This window comes from Colletotrichum godetiae, assembly GCF_030913485.1.
Source record: "Colletotrichum godetiae strain CBS 193.32 chromosome Unknown BDP55scaffold_34, whole genome shotgun sequence".
NCBI classification, from domain to species: Eukaryota; Fungi; Ascomycota; class Sordariomycetes; order Glomerellales; family Glomerellaceae; genus Colletotrichum; species Colletotrichum godetiae.
Window position 1 is genome coordinate 96,938 of NW_026851282.1, and position 15,565 is coordinate 112,502.

A 15,565-nucleotide genomic window follows, 5' to 3' on the forward strand; every position below is an offset into this window, starting at 1 on the left:
GGTGTTCGTTCCTGGGCTCTCTCTCGTCGGGTTTTTCGGGTGTCTCGTTACTGTTACTGTCCAAGGAAGGTCATGTAGATGGGGAGAGTGAGGTGGTCTTTCCTGTCCAAGGTAGAGGCGCCGGACAGCGGACAGCTTTGCTTGGCCTGGGATGTTGCTACTTGTTGATGCGCGTCCAGTCCCGTCGCACAAGCAGTCGGATGTACATCCCCTCTATGGACCATGGACCAAGGACCTGTGGTGTATGAGTATGACTATGATCCCACCCATCAACGGATACCTAGCTCGTTTTCGCCCTTGGTCAATGGTCTGGCTGTATGGTGTGTTGCGACGTCAGTGGGGATTTAATATTAAATCACTCCCCCGTACCTTTTTTTTTTTTTGCCTATGCCGCCGTTAGTCTGCTCCTATCATCTGCAGAGCTGTGGGAATAAACAGAAGAAGAATTAAAAAAAAAAAAAGATAAACGCCCCTTCCACCAACTCGACTTCTGGACCCTCTTCTTGCTGTTACTGCTGCTGCTGCCTCCCGTTTGTCTCCGTCCCAACATCTTTTTACCCACTGCCTCCCTCTCCTGATTTCTTCTCATTCACAGCTTCCTCCCTCCTCCTCTTCTTCCCCCTACACCTATTCTTCCTTCCTCGTCCTTCTCATCCTTCCAAACTCTCTCCAACACACACTTTGGTCCTTCACGAAAAGACGACCACCCTCTACCAATAGGTGCGTTGGGCCCGAGTTCACTGCCCCTCCCCCTCTTCTTCCCGTCCCCTCCTTGGTGCTGGAACATCCTTGTCCTGATTCTGCACGTTGGGCACCTTTGGTGACCTGTTTGCCAGGCGCGTTGAAACGGCGGTGAATGGGTGTTTGGGAGTTCAAAAATAAGTCTTTCTGGCTAACTCTTCACCCTTTTCGCAGACTTCAATTCTCCCAAAAGCACAGTCTGTACGATCGCGTCGTCCAAAATGGCTTCCAGACCTGAGAACATTGGCATCAAGGCCATCGAAATCTACTTCCCCAACCAGGTTGGTCTCACCATGCTTTTTTTGCGCCACCACCACCGCCGAACTACTGGAAAAGGCAGAGCGAGAGAGAAAAAAAAATCCGCGCTCTGTCCCTCAGCGCCGAAATCGCAATCCACCCACCAGCACAGCCAGAATTACCCCTCCTCAATCTCCCACCCCGGACTGGGGCGCGTCAAAAGGCCGCTCCATGTTGAAGCTCTCGCAAGATTCTGAGAGCATTGTACTGACTTGTTTGCTTCCCGCTGTGTAGTATGTCGAGCAGACCGAGCTCGAGACCTTCGATGGCGTCAGCGCCGGCAAGTACACTATCGGCCTTGGCCAGACCAAGATGGCCTTCTGCGACGACCGCGAGGGTGAGCTCCGCCTGCTTCTCCCTAAATCCGTTGCTTGCTCTAATCTTTCTCGCTCTTTGTAGACATCTACTCCTTCGCCTTGACCGTTACCTCCAACCTGATTAAGAAGTACAACATTGACACCAACTCCATTGGTCGCCTCGAAGTCGGCACTGAGACCCTTCTGGACAAGTCCAAGTCGGTCAAGACTGTGCTCATGCAGTTGTTCGGCGACAACACCAACATTGAGGGTGTTGACACCGTGAACGCCTGCTACGGAGGCACCAACGCCTTCCTTAACTCTGTCAACTGGATCGAGTCTTCCGCCTGGGACGGCCGTGATGCCATTGTCGTCGCTGGTGACATTGCCCTCTACGCCAAGGGCAACGCCCGCCCCACTGGAGGCGCTGGCGCCGTCGCCATGCTTGTTGGCCCCAACGCTCCCGTTGTTCTGGAGCCCGGTCTGCGTGGTACCTACATGTCCCATGTTTACGATTTCTACAAGCCCGACCTCACCAGCGAGTACCCCTACGTCGATGGTCACTACTCCCTGACCTGCTACACCAAGGCTCTGGATGCTGCCTACCGTGAGTACAACAAGCGTGAGGCCAAGCTCTCCAAGGCTGCCAACGGCCACGCCAACGGCAACGGAACCACCAACGGAGAATCCAAGCTCCCCAAGACCAGCCTTGACAGATTCGACTACTTCTCCTTCCACGCCCCCAACTGCAAGCTCGTCGCCAAGTCGTACGCTCGTCTGCTTTACCACGACTACCTCGCCGATGCCGACTCATCCGTCTTCGCCGAGGTCGCCCCCGAGCTCCGCGATATGGACTACGAGAAGTCGCTGACCGACAAGGTCGTCGAGAAGACCTTCATGGGTCTCACCAAGAAGAAGTACCAGGAGAGAGTCGCTCCCGGTGCCCAGGTCGCCACCCTCCTCGGCAACATGTACTGCGGTAGCGTTTGGGGCGGTATTGCCAGCTTGCTGTCCTACGTTGACGCTGCCACCCTCAAGGACAAGCGCGTTGGTGTCTTCAGCTACGGCTCCGGTCTCGCTGCCAGCTTCCTGTCTTTCCGCATCAACGGCGACGTCACTCCTCTCGCCAAGGTTCTCGACATTCCCGCCAGACTCGAGGCCCGCACCAAGCTCAGCCCCGAGACCTACGAGGCCGTAAGCAACTCTTTCCCCAAGCACAATGCAAACGAGAGAACCCCCGCTGATAATGAAATTACAGTTCTGCGACCTCCGCCACCAGGCTCACCTCCAGAAGGACTTCTCCCCCAAGGGTGACGCCTCCACCATCACCCCCGGCACATACTACCTGGAGAAGGTCAACGACAAGTTCCAGCGTTCCTACAGTGTCAAGGCATGAAACCGACGATGGCTTTTTTGTTCTTGGAATTACGAAACAAATAGAGGCGGCTGCATAGATCTTGCGACATCATGATAACTGAAGGAGCATGGCCAGCATTACGTAGTTTAATCAGAGGAGGAAATATCGAGGCGCCGCCGGCCACAACATATGGAGATTCTGTTGTGAGAGAGGATATGGCGCGTGGAATGCACCCCGCAATGAGGGCATTGTATATACCGGGCCAGAAAGCCGTATTTGAGCGTCCTGAAGGACGAATGAAGCTGGAAGAATAGATGAATGAATTGAATCACGCCCTAACCTCTTGGACTCACATGTGAGAAAAGTGATGCTCGTGCTGCTCATGTTCCATGACCTCGTTTCTAATAATCTTGTCAATGCCAAAATGCTAAAGTCCTCCTTTTGCGGTTGACTGTGATGCTACTGATGCTACACTACTAATACATGTCACGCATGACATTCTATGGGTAATATGCTCGGCCGTTTCTAACACGAGTTACGCTCGACATGAGAATCACTAGTCACGTCCATGTATGATGCGACCTCACCTCGCCTTCTTACTCGCACATTCTACCATTTCCTTCATTTATCACCCTTCCACTTCCACTCAGCCCGGCGGTGCAAATGGTAATCCTTGCTCTGGATAGCCTTATAGATACCATACAGACCGCCAATGGGCGGCTTGGACTTGAGGACGTCGCGCCAGCCCTTCTTCTCGCCCTTGCGGGCCTCGACGTCGACTTTCACCTTGTTGTACACGGTCGGCAGCGTTGTGGCGTTGTACTTTTCGCGCAGGGCCTCGTACCAGCTCTTGTTGTTGTAGGCCTGCCAGAACTCGTCTTCGGTGTAGTACGTGTGCGCGTACAGCCACTTCATGCCGCCCAGCTCGCGGAGCTTGTGCTCGAGGGCGCGGTTCTTGGAGACGAATTCGGCGGGGTCCGAGGGGCCCCAGCCCCAGAGGCCGATGTTGAGCATCGGTTTGGGGGCCGTTACCGTGCTGCTGCTGCTGCTGCTGCCTTCGGCTGCTGCTGGCAGAGTCTCAACCTCGCCCGTGTGCGGGTGGAAAGTCGGCGGGGCGGTCTGCTTCAGCGGGCAGAGCCACAGCGGCCAGATGTCGAAGTTCTCGGCCGTGTAGTCGACAAAGCGCTCGGCGTTCTTGTAGGGGAGGGCGAGGTCCTGGACGACGAAGCGGGCCGACTCGCCGCTGCCGTGGAGGGCGCGGTAGAGCATGCGCGTGTGCAAGAAGTCGTCGAGGAACCAGCGGGTGAAGCGCGTAAAGGGCACGTACTTGAAGTAGTCGAAAGCGGCGGCGCCGACCCAGAAGCCGGCGCGGTCGTAGCGGAAGAGGTACTCGGCCAGGGGCACGTAGTCAACCACGGTGGACGACGGCGAGGATGAGGACGTCGCCACTGCGGCTTCGCTGTTGGCGGAGCCGGCGGTGAGGGTGCGGTCTTTGACGTGCAAGTAGAACCAGGGGTCCCAGGCGCCGCTGAAGGTCTGTGGCTTCCGGTCCTCGGGGATTTCATCCGTCAGCTTACCGGTGATAACGACGCCGTGGTCCTTGGAGAAGAGGATGCCATCGACGTAGTCGTTTTCGGCGTTGAGCGTCTCGGCCTGGACGGTCTCGACGGCCTCGGCGACGCTATGGGTGCGGTGGTACGTCGTCTTTACGTACTTTTTCGCCTCGACGAGCTGCAGCTCAATCATGGTGGTGACGCCGAGCGTGCCGACCGCGCCCGCAGCGCCGCGGAACAGGTCGGCGCGCTCGTTGTTGCGGTTGGCGCGGACGAGCTGCCCGTCGGCGAGGACCATTTCGACCTCGTTGATGGTGTCGTCGAAGAAGCCGTGCTTGAAGCTCGAGGACTCGCCGGCAGTTCCCGCGTAGCCGCCGCCGGCGGTGATGCCGGGGAACTCCATGACGACGGGGGGGATGAGGCCGTGGCGGAGGGTGCCCTCGACGAGGCGGTCCATGGGGACGTTTGGCTCGACGAGGGCGGTGCGGCGGGCCTTGTTGACCTCGAGGACGCTGCCGAGGGCCGAGATGTCGACGACGCGATCGCGGCGGAAGGGCCGGGTGCTGTTTGTCGAGCCGTGGAAGATGCGGTAGGGTTCCTTGCGGTCGAAGAAGGAGCGCACCGCGGCGGCGATCTTGGAGACGGTTTTCTGGTGGCGCTCCATTGTGAAAGTAGGGGGAGTCTTTCCGGTGTATGTTTCGACCCCTGCTGTGAACTTTCCCCCTTCCTTGTTCGGGTGTTTTGTGAGATGTTGGCGAGATCTCTGTGTGATCACATCCAACACGGGGGTGAGAGTGAGATGTGAGTGAGAGCTACGTCAATGAGATTAGTATGTGAGGTGAGATTTTTCCAGACGTCGCGCCGGCGCCGCAGCGCCACGTTTTTGGAGCTGTAGGTGCCTTAGCTCACCCGCATGTACTTAATCAAGGTTCTGACAGGGGGTGCTACCTTACTTGAAGCTCTTCGATGCAGGGGTAGTTCCAGCCTTAGCCATTAATACCTACCATCTTCAGACTTCCATCTCTTCACTCTCAGGGATCAATATGGAATCTTTAACCTCCAGCCGTGAGTCCGTGAGTGAGTGAGTTCCAGGATCACCAGCCATCACTGAATATTCGTTGTAATCAGATCGTTGGATACGGGAAGCCCTGCATCCTCGGGGAATTTATATCGAGGTGTGCGTGAGTGAGATCTTTACCAAATCCGCCATCTCACTTTGCTGCACTGCAACACGCCCGGACATTTCTCAACTCTGCGGTCGTCACGAACGTGTGGATCAGCGCACAGTAAACCTCCGTATTCGTGATACACGTTTCGTTGGCCAAAAAAGCATCTCTCACATGAAATGTTAGCTCCTAGAACGGGGCGGACAAGAATGCTCTTCTTGGCTTTAGAGATCCGTCCGCTGCTTATTCCACGGGATGATCCCAGCAATCCGGGGGTTAAGTACATACACACTCACACTCAAGTCCCATTTCCTAGCGGCGAAGTTATCTTGTTCGGTTTTGTGCAATTGCTCGCCCTACTATCATTCCTTTTTCTCATGAGGCGTTTAAATAATTACATGGTCTGATGTTGAATGTGCAAAATCATTAATAATCTCTCTCCGTTCATCGAAAAATACCGTAAAGCTCATCATGAGCCATCGACGACGCGACCCTTTCCGCACCCCCTTCATCCCGGCGGGATAGGATCTAGAGTTTCGCCGTAGTCTCTGGCGCAGCCGCCAATGTCGTCTCCTTCTTGGCGAGAACCCTCTTCTGCACGTCCTCGGCGCTCACGGCACTCAGCGACTCAAAGTCGAGAACCTCTTCCTGCAGCGTCTTGGACTTGATCGTCGTCGCCCTGGAATCGATCGTCTCCGGGTTCGTCACAGCCCTCTTCATAAAGTTGGTCCACCCCTCAAAGCACCGCTGCGCATTGGGTATCTTTGTCAGAATCAGCGCGAAGCAGTGCGGCATCCCCTCGTACTCCTCGAACACAACGGGCACGCCGTCCTGGTGCAGCTTGCGCGCCATGTACTTGTCCTCGTCCGCCAGCAGCTCCCACCCGGTACACATGTACACGGGAGGCGCCCCGGCCCAGCTGCGGCTCATCAGGAGCGTCACGAGGGGGTGCGCGAGGAGGTCGTCGTCGGCGTACATGTTTGTCCGGGGCGGTTTCGCGGGCCAGGCGTTGCATGGGGGCGGTTGGTACTTTGCATAGACTTCGCCTGTTGGGAGGTAGTCGAATTCTCCGTTGGTGTCCCAGCTGGGCGAGCTTTGGGTGATGTCCATCCATGGTGAGTTGAGTGCGAGTCCTGCGGGTAGGGGGATTTCTCTCTCTTCGCCCAGCCAGCGGATCTTTCGGTTTTGTCTGCGCAGTTCGAGGATGAGTTGTAGCAAAGATAAACTCAGGTTTCCCCCGGCACTATAGCGTTTTGATTAGCAACCCACATTCTCATCCTGACGCTGGAGACTTTCTCACCTATCTCCGGCAACCACAATGTGTTTCGGGTCGACCGCTTGGTGGTAAGCATCGGGTGGCGGGTATAGCAGAGTCAAATAGGAAACCAAAGCGTCTAGCAGAGCCGACGGAAAGGGGTTCTGCGGAGCCAAGCGGTACCGAACCGAGTATACACGGCCTCCGGTCAACTTGGCAATCTTCTTCGTAGCTGGTCGGTGAGTCGCCGGGTCGCAGAGGTAATACGCTCCCCCGTGAAGGTACAGCACCGTCAGGGGGCTGGTGACCTCCTTCTGTAGCTTTTCAAACTTGTCCTTCTCCCCGATCGCGGGTGGCCGCTCCTCTTCCGTCGCACCGGCACGGTAGCCCGTCCACTCGGCCTCCACTGGTACGATATCCGGCAGCCGCAGCTTAAGTTCTGGGGTATCCGGAGCCCTGGCTGACTGTATAATTCCGATGAGGGCATCGCGCACGTCGGTTTCTGGCGGTACGGGGCTAGCATATGTGGCAACCCATATTCTCCCCTTGACGCCGCTATCGCGGTTGGCGAGCTTCTGTGTGGATGTGATGGAGCGCAATTTGGCTGGCTGAAGGTATGAACGTATCACCGAGATGATGAGGTCGCTCCGCAGATCTAGATACTGAGACGACTTTGACAAGTGTAAAACATGAAGCAGTGCCACCCTCGTTATCAAAGGCACCTTGGGCAGTAACGACAACAGCAACTTGAACTGGGCAGGGTCCATATTGAGAGGGTTCGGATAGTCGAAGGATGAGCGGGACATGGCTAGGAAAGGGAAGAAATGGCGGGCAGACGACGGCCTAGGCAAGGGATATATAAGAAGGATGGTATCAAGATGCAAGTGAAAGGTCGAGGCCAAGACGGTACTATGCCTGACGTGGTTGAAACACCAGGAACAACAAACGCTACGCCAGCAAAAGAAGGCTGCAATCTGTCGATAGAAGGTCGCAACGGTCAAGGGCTAGGGGTCGACAGGATGTTCAGATGAGGAGGGAATTGGTTGCGGGACCCCCTGGACATCAGATTCGGAGCCACTCACACTCACACGCACACCTCACCGACGGATCGGCGGTACCTTGGGAAAGAAGTATCTAGCCTCTGGGAACAGGGTACCAAGGTCGAAAAGCAGACAGGGTAAAGCTGAGAAAGCTTGCTGTGGAGTGTGTACGTGTGTGTGCGGTGTGAATGGGAATAGCTGCTGTTGTGGGGAAAGCGGCAACGTGTTTGCAATCTACTAAGAGAAGATGGGAAGAACCAGAATGGAGAAGAAAACGAATGTAACAGTATTGGATGGTAGCCCGCAGGTGCCCGCGACATAAGCTAAAGTAAGAAACTAGGAAATGTATTGAAAAAATAAAAGAAAGCCAACGAGGCTGGGGTGCTTCGTTGGCAACGAAGGCGAATTACCTCAGGTCAATGGCAGACAAATCGATGACATGTCGGTTAGCAAAAAAATAAAAGGTGCCTCGGCTGGTGGGATTTTCCCTCGACTAATCGCTTGTGGCCATCAAACGAATGCGCGGTCTAAGGCAAGTTTTACCTCACGCCGTTAGCTTCCCGCTTTAACCCTTGCATCATGTGCCAAAGGCTACTGGCGTTGTATCCGTAGAGAGGGAGGTCCGCCATATTGGGAAACAACCTCATGGCCACTCCAAATTCCTGATCCATTGAGGCCCCGGGGCAATTCCAACAGCGATGATGGATGGATGGGAAGGAAGTGGAGGGTTAGAAGAGGCCGAGGGGCCGAAGGAGGGCGAAGATTGAACATGAGTGGCGCGCAGGACGACACTCAGGAGGAGGCCCTGCGCAATGCGAAGGGTTCCAGAAGCCGTGAGTGGTCGGTGGATGAAAAAGAGAGTCTGAATCGACCGCCTGGTAACTTCTGCACAGCACGGTAAAGGTAGGCTTTAGCTTCAGCCTGTCCTTTGGGGAGGAAGCGTGGAAAGGTTGTTGATTGAGATGGCAGATGCAGTGGCGGGGATGAGCCTGGCAGGCGTCATGTTTTGAGTATACCGTTACTGGAAAAGAGTCAAAGACCAGACGGACGGCAAGCCGCGAAAAAGACGAGGGTCGTTGGCTTTTGCTTCATCGACAGCGGCGGTCCGGGGGGATTGCTGTTGTTCGCTCCGCAAGGACGGTCGAAAGAGGAAATTGTTGCGGAAAAGGGTGGAACATGTTCGTTGCTTGTTCTTCGGCCCGCTCTAACACTCTCCCTCACCTCTAATTACTGACTAGATACCTTACCTTAGACTGGGTACGGATACCTGTTGCTGGGGGGGGGGGGGGGGGAACGTTTCGTACCAAAGCTGGGAGATTTTCTTCTTTTTTTCTACTCATCATCTTTGGAGAGTTGGATGGTGGAGGGAAAAGATGAATGCGTCAGTGTTTAACATTAGAACATTCTTTGACAATTGCTCCGAAGGCCTCCATGTGCTTGACAACTGATACATGCTTGCAATGTACTTTGAAGCTATCTCAAGGCGCAAAGCTACTACTCGGAGCTATCCGCCATGCTTCAAGGTGGCTGGCATCTTGGAGTGATAGATGCTTCTTTACTCCGTACTTTTCAAAAGTTCAGATAGTCATGTACTCAACCATACCCCTCATCCTAGCCCTGCATTCTTCATTCTGCTTCTCAAACATCCGACCCATCGTCTGTGGGCTGGAGTAAGATGGACATGGGCTGCTGCAGCACAAAGCTCCAATTGGGGTTCACTATTAGAGTGAGATCTGCGCCCGTTGCTGAATCAAGCGCGATTCACGAAAGAGAGACTGGGACTGAGAGAGAGAGAGAGAGACTGCATCCCACACACAAGACACTAGAACCCCATGCTCATACGTCTCCGTTTTTAGTTTTCTGCCCCCTCCCTCGGATGATTAACGTCGCTTAGATGGAAGAAGAAATGCACCCAATCCTACGGCTCCGGCAGTGGGCCCCCGGGCGTTCAGGCGCGCTCCCGCAACACCACATCGGGCGACGCCACCCCATTTCAGTCCAGCTTGCGAAGATCTTCAGATACCTGCGCTGTTTTATCTGTAGGCTCACATTCTACGGGTATCAATTCTCTAAACATTCACACTCTCTCACTTCTGCCTGACCGACATCTATGCGGATCCCCTCAAACTGCATATCGCCAATGGTCTTTCATAATCCAAGGTACCCATGAAACTGACTGCGTGACAGCGTGTTCTTTGAACGCTTCTCGTCTGGCAACAACCTACCTACCGAAATTGAATGAGACGGGCTTATTTGGTGGGTGAGATGTTGACATGCACACGCACACCGCGCCAATAAACCTTTTCTCCCCCGCGAGACCCTCCTCGCTTACGGGACAAGTATGGCAACACCCGAGATAGCGAACAGCCCATGTAAAACACGTCAATGGAACCCTGGCCAGCCTCACAAGTCAAAGTCGCAACCCCTCTGAACCCTGAAGCTACGGTCCAGGGCTGGGCTGGGCTTCTTCTGGCTCTGCACGTGGGAAGACTGTCACACAAAGTCGCTTTCGGATGTTTTATGCCGCAAACACATACCTAGCTTCAAGGCTTATATCTACCTTACTACTCTGTACAGGCGAATCTTTCAAAACCCACACGCGCAATTACACCCGTCGCTCTCCTGTTCATGACGCAATGAAATCATAGATGCATACTGTACATTGTGTTCCCTTTTTAGCCCATTTACGAAGAAGCGGATGCCTGCTGCTGCGAGCTGCTGTCGGACGCGGTTCCGTTCGTCGCTGCTGGTGAGGCCGCAGAGTCCTTGTTGGCCATGGCCATCTGCCAGGCCGGGATAGAGGCCTTTGCGCCCGTGGCACCGCTGAACGGCGAAGGGCGGTTGAAGGTCGGCGTGCTAGCAGGCTTGCTGGCGTCGGTGCCGGCAGCGGCCTCGGTGCTGCTCGCGGAAGTATCGTTGCCCGTGGTACCGGTGCGGTTCAGGACAGGAGAAGCGGGCGTAGCGGTCGCACCAGTTCGCAGACCGTTGGCCGGCGTCGATGATGACGCGGCAGTCATGCGTTGTGTTATCAGGGTCTTGAGGCTAGTGAGTTCGGTGTTGACCTCCTTCAGTCTCGAATCGGTAAGATCCTTCTGGGTGTTCATAGCCTTGGGGATGGAATCCTTGAGGATCTGCACATCGTCCTTGACGCGCTGTGTCTCGAGTTCTCGTCGCTGGTTGGCGTTCCTCAGCTCCGTCATGATCTTTTCAATGTCTTCCAGAGCTGTGTCCAGCTTTTCGGTCCGCTTTTGCTCCGTAGCCTTGAGTTCTTCCGTGTCCTTGGCCAGCTGCTCTACAAGCCCAAAGGCCTTGTCGAACTGCTCTTCGATCGACTTCTTGTCCTGCTCGAGCTTTTCGGGTGTCGGCGGCGCAATCAGGGGAACCACGTATCGCTAGTTTTGTCAGTCATTCACATTCCCAGACCTAAAGGTGTGGAGTTCCGTACCTTGGCCAGAGTATATGCGCCGTAGCTGAAACCACCAACGACTGTTGCCATGATGAACCAGTCCCTCCAGTCTCTCTTAGGGGGCGGCGGTGGAGGTTGCCATGCCTGGTACTGAGGAGGGTATGATGGCTGGTAGTATTGTTGCGGCTGCTGCTGTTGTTGCTGCTGCTGAGCGACCGGCATCGGACCCGGTGCAGCCTGGACGCCGACTCTTGACAGAGCGGCATCGATTTCCTCTTGGGTTAGGTTCTTAGTCCGTAGGAACGACATGCGGCTCTCGATGGATGAGCTTGCAACACTCGGGTCTTGCAGAACTACAATTCGGTCAGTATAAGGTCGCGCGCGATACATCGGTTCGTCGGTACTAACACTGCGTCTGTCTACAAGTTAGCGGGTCGTCTTTGGACATTGGGGCTGGGGTCACCGTACCGCTGAGGCGACGATATCCTCTCGTATCGCCATCTTCAATGTGTCACCTTGTCAGCCTCGCCGCGATCTCCTTCAGTGATGACCACGCTTTGCGGCAGTAGAGGCGAAGGTAAAAGGCATGTGCAGGTGGAAGGAATGACGGAGGTTTCCTTCGCGACCTTGATTAGGTGCAATAATGGGTGGCCGGATCCTGAGCCGAGGCTTCGGCGCAGAGCAGCGGCTGGGGAAATGTCTGGAGTGATTACCTAATGCGGAGAAATGCCGAGTAAGTACCGTCCGGACGTCCTCGCCTGCCGTCACGTGTTGGGCATCACCGAGACTGTGGCCCCCCGTCGCCCATTGTTTGAGAGGGGCAGTGCGCAGCCAATGAACGAGGGGTACAACAATTTGTTTACTTGCTCCAGAGCAACAATACTTTTGCATCTGCTACCCGATCTGCCATCCCACTCGCACCTCCTTACACACGACGCATGCATGCGCGCGCAAACCATACATCTTTACTCGAACCTGTCGCGTAACAATTCACTTCCATTCTAGCGACTCGCAATCGTTAGCTCCTGCATTGCCAGTCTTTCGCAAGTCCGTCGACTGCGATTTGGCACCGGAACCACCACTGTTCAGCTCCCTCCGACCATGTCGCAAGACACCGGCCTGTGGAGTGTGCGCAGACCAAGAGAAGTCAGCATTTCCCTCAACATCAGCCTGTCGCGATATCACAGCCTCGATAGGTTTGTCGTAACTAACTTATTACGCAGACATTAGGAGGCATCAACTACAACACCGGCCTACCTCAACCCGCATCAGCAATGAAACGATCTGCCTCTGGCGTCGGCGCAGGCGCGCCTTACTCGAACAGCCATGGCCGATCCATGTCCGGCTCCCGACAATCTCTGGCATTGTCGCGACCCAGCCAGCCCATGTTCCAGCGCTCATCATCTGGAACGAACCTGGCAGACATTGGCCTGTCCTCGGTAAAGCGAACATCATCGATGCGCGATAAGTCCTTCGCGCCGACACCTGCGCCAGGACGCTCTTCACAAGACGACAGGAGGAGTAGTGTCTACCGCGCAAGAACATCAACCGCCGGACCCATGAGCCACCAGAGTTTCTTCCAGCAAGCACCACAGCCTGCTGGCGTACCTCGAGACCCCCGCCCGCTACGAGACAGATCATACCAGGCCAGGATAGGACAGGAGCTGCTGGATTATCTTGCCCAAAACAACTTCGAGATGCAGATGAAGCATACCCTATCGCAAAACATCATCAAATCCCCTACGCAAAAGGACTTCAACTTCATGTTCCAATGGCTGTACAGGCGAATTGACCCGAGCCACAAGTTCCAGAAGAACATCGACCAAGAAGTGCCGCCTATCTTGAAGCAGCTGCGGTACCCATACGAGAGAAGCATCACAAAGAGTCAGATTGCCGCTGTCGGTGGTCAAAATTGGAGCACTTTCCTGGGATTGCTGCACTGGATGATGCAGCTGGCGCAGATGCTGGATGGCTACGCTTGCAGCCGATACGACGACGCTTGTCTCGAAAGTGGCCTCGATGTCACCGGCGATCGTATCATCTTCGACTTTCTGAGCAAGGCATATAGGGACTGGCTTGCCATGGACGAGGACGCAGACGACGATGACGCAAACCGAGCACTCGCCCCTCATATTGAACGGATGGCAGCCGCTTTCGAGCAATCCAACTCCAAGTATACATCTGAGCTTGAGATGCTCGAGGCAGAGAACAGCCGACTACTGCAAGAAATCGAAGATCTTGAAAAGTCCACCCCGGATCCTGCCGTACTCGACAATCATTTCAGGATCATGGAAGAGGACAAGATCAAGTTCGAAGAATACAATGCGCTTGCCATGCAGAGATCCGACAAGTACGAAACCCGAATCAACGTCCTTCACGAGGAGCTCGATAAGCTCAATGAGGAGTTGAGAGAGGTAGAGGACGAACGACGAGGACTGCAGAAGGCTGTGGACGATCTTGGCATTAGCATGCAGGATATCGACCGCATGACTGCCGAGCGGGAACGTCTCCAGAAGGGTATCGAGTCAGCGTCGCAAAGATTGGAGGACGTCAAGAAGAAGGTTGCGGACAAGGAGATGGAGGCAAGCAGGAAGCTGGACGAACTCGAGAGAATGGTCGACAGGTATAACACTTTGGCGTACCAGATTGCCCTGATACCTGCAAACGCGGTCAATGCCAACGGCAGGGACTACGAATTGCAAGTAACGGTCAACGACGGACCAGACTTCAGCTCTTCGCAGCTCAAGGGCTCGAGCGGCGTTTCTTCAAGCGACCGATTGCTTGCTGACCCCGTTACTGGATACCAGGCTGCCCACATTCTCAATCTCGATCTGCGCGGACAGGTCAAGAACAGCTTCCTTACGCTAAGGAAAGAGATCTCCGAAAGGAGGACCGTTGCTATGGACAACATGATGAAAGATCATGACCTGCTTGATGGCATCAAGGAGGCAATCGAAGACAAGCGCAATGAAGTTGAGGCTCTGGAGCACCGTGTCCGCGCTGCTGAGGAAGAATATGAGAAGACCAAGGAGGTACGTACTATGCTTGATCCAGATGACAGACCACATACTGACAACTATCATAGGTTACAACAACACAGAAGATGGCATCTGATGCCCAGATCGAAAAGATGGAGAAGGAGCTTGCCAAGATGCGAGCCACTTTGTCAGAGTCGGTACAGCTGATGGAACAACGTGAGATGAACACGAGCATCGAGTAAGTCAATGTTAATTGGACTCATTTATACTTCAGTGCTAACCATAGCCTTAGATACGAACAGCTCGTACTTCGTGCCAACTCCCTGCGAGAAGAGCTGCACACGGAGATTGACCGTATGCTCAACGATGTCATCAAATTCAAGATTCACGTACAAAAGAACCTTGACGACTACGAGGGTTTCGTGGCTGATGAGGTCCAAGCAGAGTTAGGCAGCGAGGAGATGGACGAGGACACACGGAATATCAACATGTGAGGCTGCTTTGCAAGGTTCTTTGGGTGGCTTGATGGACGTCCTTTGCGAGGATTGTCCATTGGTTTTCTTGATGAGCGTTCCGTTCGGGCGCAACTTTTGGTCCAGAGCTTGTTTTCGTTCTTGTTTCTCAGATAACATGATGACGGATAATGACGGCGACAGGGACAGTACAGTCTCGATGAATTTGAACTTGGTTTACTGTTTTTGACATTGTTTGCACCTCTTTGGCTTGAGTTGGTTGTTGACGACCTCCAGGTTAAAAGTTAGGGCTAGGTCGCCTCGCTCTAAGCGGTAGAGTTTTACGCGGGAGAGGTACAACTCTATGACTATCTCCGATACCCACGGCTCGAGACGCAAAGGTTGATGGAATCGCTATAAGAACCGAGTCGAGACCCTGATCTAAGTGTTCCCGGCAATGCGAGATCACACTTCCCGCCTCACTACTTCTCAACCCCCTTATGACAACCAGAAAGACAAGAACCAATACCAATACCCGAGGATATATCAAAAATGCCACCTGCAGCCATCATGAATTTCGTCATGTCTACAAGTCACCAACAGCTCGCCCCGCCAAACGAACCAGCAGATCCTGACGCAGCAGTCTGGGAATCAACCATTCTCGCCCTAGGCCGACAAAGCAGCATCCCTCTCCTAGACAAAAAGGTGCAAACATGGCGCGACGGCTTCGAAGAGGCAGAGTACCGGGACGTCCATCGCCTCGTCCAGGAGCACCGCTTACCACGGGACGCGAAGTTCAAACTTCAAGGCTGGCTGCGAGAGGCCCGTACCATGGAGACCGAGGCAGAGAATTGCGGGTATAAACCTACCCGGATCTTGTACGCTGGTATTGTACAGGACTGCGAGGCTGAATTGCACTGTCTTCAGAATCAGTTCGTTATCAAGACGTTTCGATTTGAGCGTATTCCACATAATCTTGCGAAATTGCGGCGATGGGTGGCTCGTGGAGGAGAGGAGAGTAAAG

The 15,565-nt window shown here is 54.4% G+C and overlaps 5 protein-coding genes across 5 annotated transcripts; 2 read left to right on the forward strand and 3 right to left on the reverse strand.

Annotated features, from left to right (window-relative positions):
- Positions 1–962: 962 nt before the first annotated feature.
- BDP55DRAFT_557431 (hydroxymethylglutaryl-CoA synthase) lies at positions 963–2,730 on the forward strand (the record flags this gene model as incomplete). The annotated part of the gene is made up of 4 exons (XM_060569695.1): positions 963–1,022; positions 1,273–1,375; positions 1,438–2,528; positions 2,593–2,730. The coding sequence occupies 4 exons, from the start codon at positions 963–965 to the stop codon at positions 2,728–2,730; spliced, it is 1,392 nt and encodes a 463-aa protein (XP_060426922.1).
- A 298-nt stretch (positions 2,731–3,028) lies between these two features.
- Positions 3,029–5,271, reverse strand: BDP55DRAFT_614891 (FAD binding domain-containing protein). The gene is made up of 2 exons (XM_060571250.1): positions 5,249–5,271; positions 3,029–5,133 (listed from the first exon to the last, which is right to left on the reverse strand). Exon 2 carries the CDS (start codon positions 4,906–4,908, stop codon positions 3,313–3,315), a length of 1,596 nt encoding a protein of 531 aa, XP_060426923.1. The 5' UTR covers positions 4,909–5,133; positions 5,249–5,271; the 3' UTR covers positions 3,029–3,312.
- Positions 5,272–5,938: 667 nt separating this feature from the next.
- Positions 5,939–7,432, reverse strand: BDP55DRAFT_695717 (alpha/beta hydrolase fold-domain-containing protein; the record flags this gene model as incomplete). Its single annotated transcript, XM_060577496.1, has 2 exons — positions 5,939–6,653; positions 6,711–7,432. 2 exons carry the CDS (start codon positions 7,430–7,432, stop codon positions 5,939–5,941), a joined length of 1,437 nt encoding a protein of 478 aa, XP_060426924.1.
- Positions 7,433–10,298: 2,866 nt separating this feature from the next.
- Positions 10,299–11,781, reverse strand: BDP55DRAFT_671414 (peroxisomal membrane anchor protein conserved region-domain-containing protein). Its single transcript, XM_060575451.1, has 3 exons — positions 11,580–11,781; positions 11,151–11,526; positions 10,299–11,097 (listed from the first exon to the last, which is right to left on the reverse strand). The coding sequence occupies exons 2-3, from the start codon at positions 11,499–11,501 to the stop codon at positions 10,390–10,392; spliced, it is 1,059 nt and encodes a 352-aa protein (XP_060426925.1). The 5' UTR covers positions 11,502–11,526; positions 11,580–11,781; the 3' UTR covers positions 10,299–10,389.
- A 431-nt stretch (positions 11,782–12,212) lies between these two features.
- BDP55DRAFT_634434 (HEC/Ndc80p family protein) lies at positions 12,213–14,583 on the forward strand (the record flags this gene model as incomplete). Its single annotated transcript, XM_060572665.1, has 4 exons — positions 12,213–12,239; positions 12,335–14,143; positions 14,197–14,327; positions 14,382–14,583. The coding sequence occupies 4 exons, from the start codon at positions 12,213–12,215 to the stop codon at positions 14,581–14,583; spliced, it is 2,169 nt and encodes a 722-aa protein (XP_060426926.1).
- Positions 14,584–15,565: the final 982 nt, after the last annotated feature.

Coding starts and splice junctions, on each gene's coding strand:
- BDP55DRAFT_614891 (XM_060571250.1), bottom strand. CDS start 4,908: ATGGAGCGCCACCAGAAAACCGTCTCCAAGATCGCCGCCGCGGTGCGC.
- BDP55DRAFT_671414 (XM_060575451.1), bottom strand. CDS start 11,501: ATGTATCGCGCGCGACCTTATACTGACCGAATTGTAGTTCTGCAAGAC. Junction 11,098..11,150: donor GCGCATATACTCTGGCCAAG/GTACGGAACTCC, acceptor TGACAAAACTAG/CGATACGTGGTTCCCCTGAT.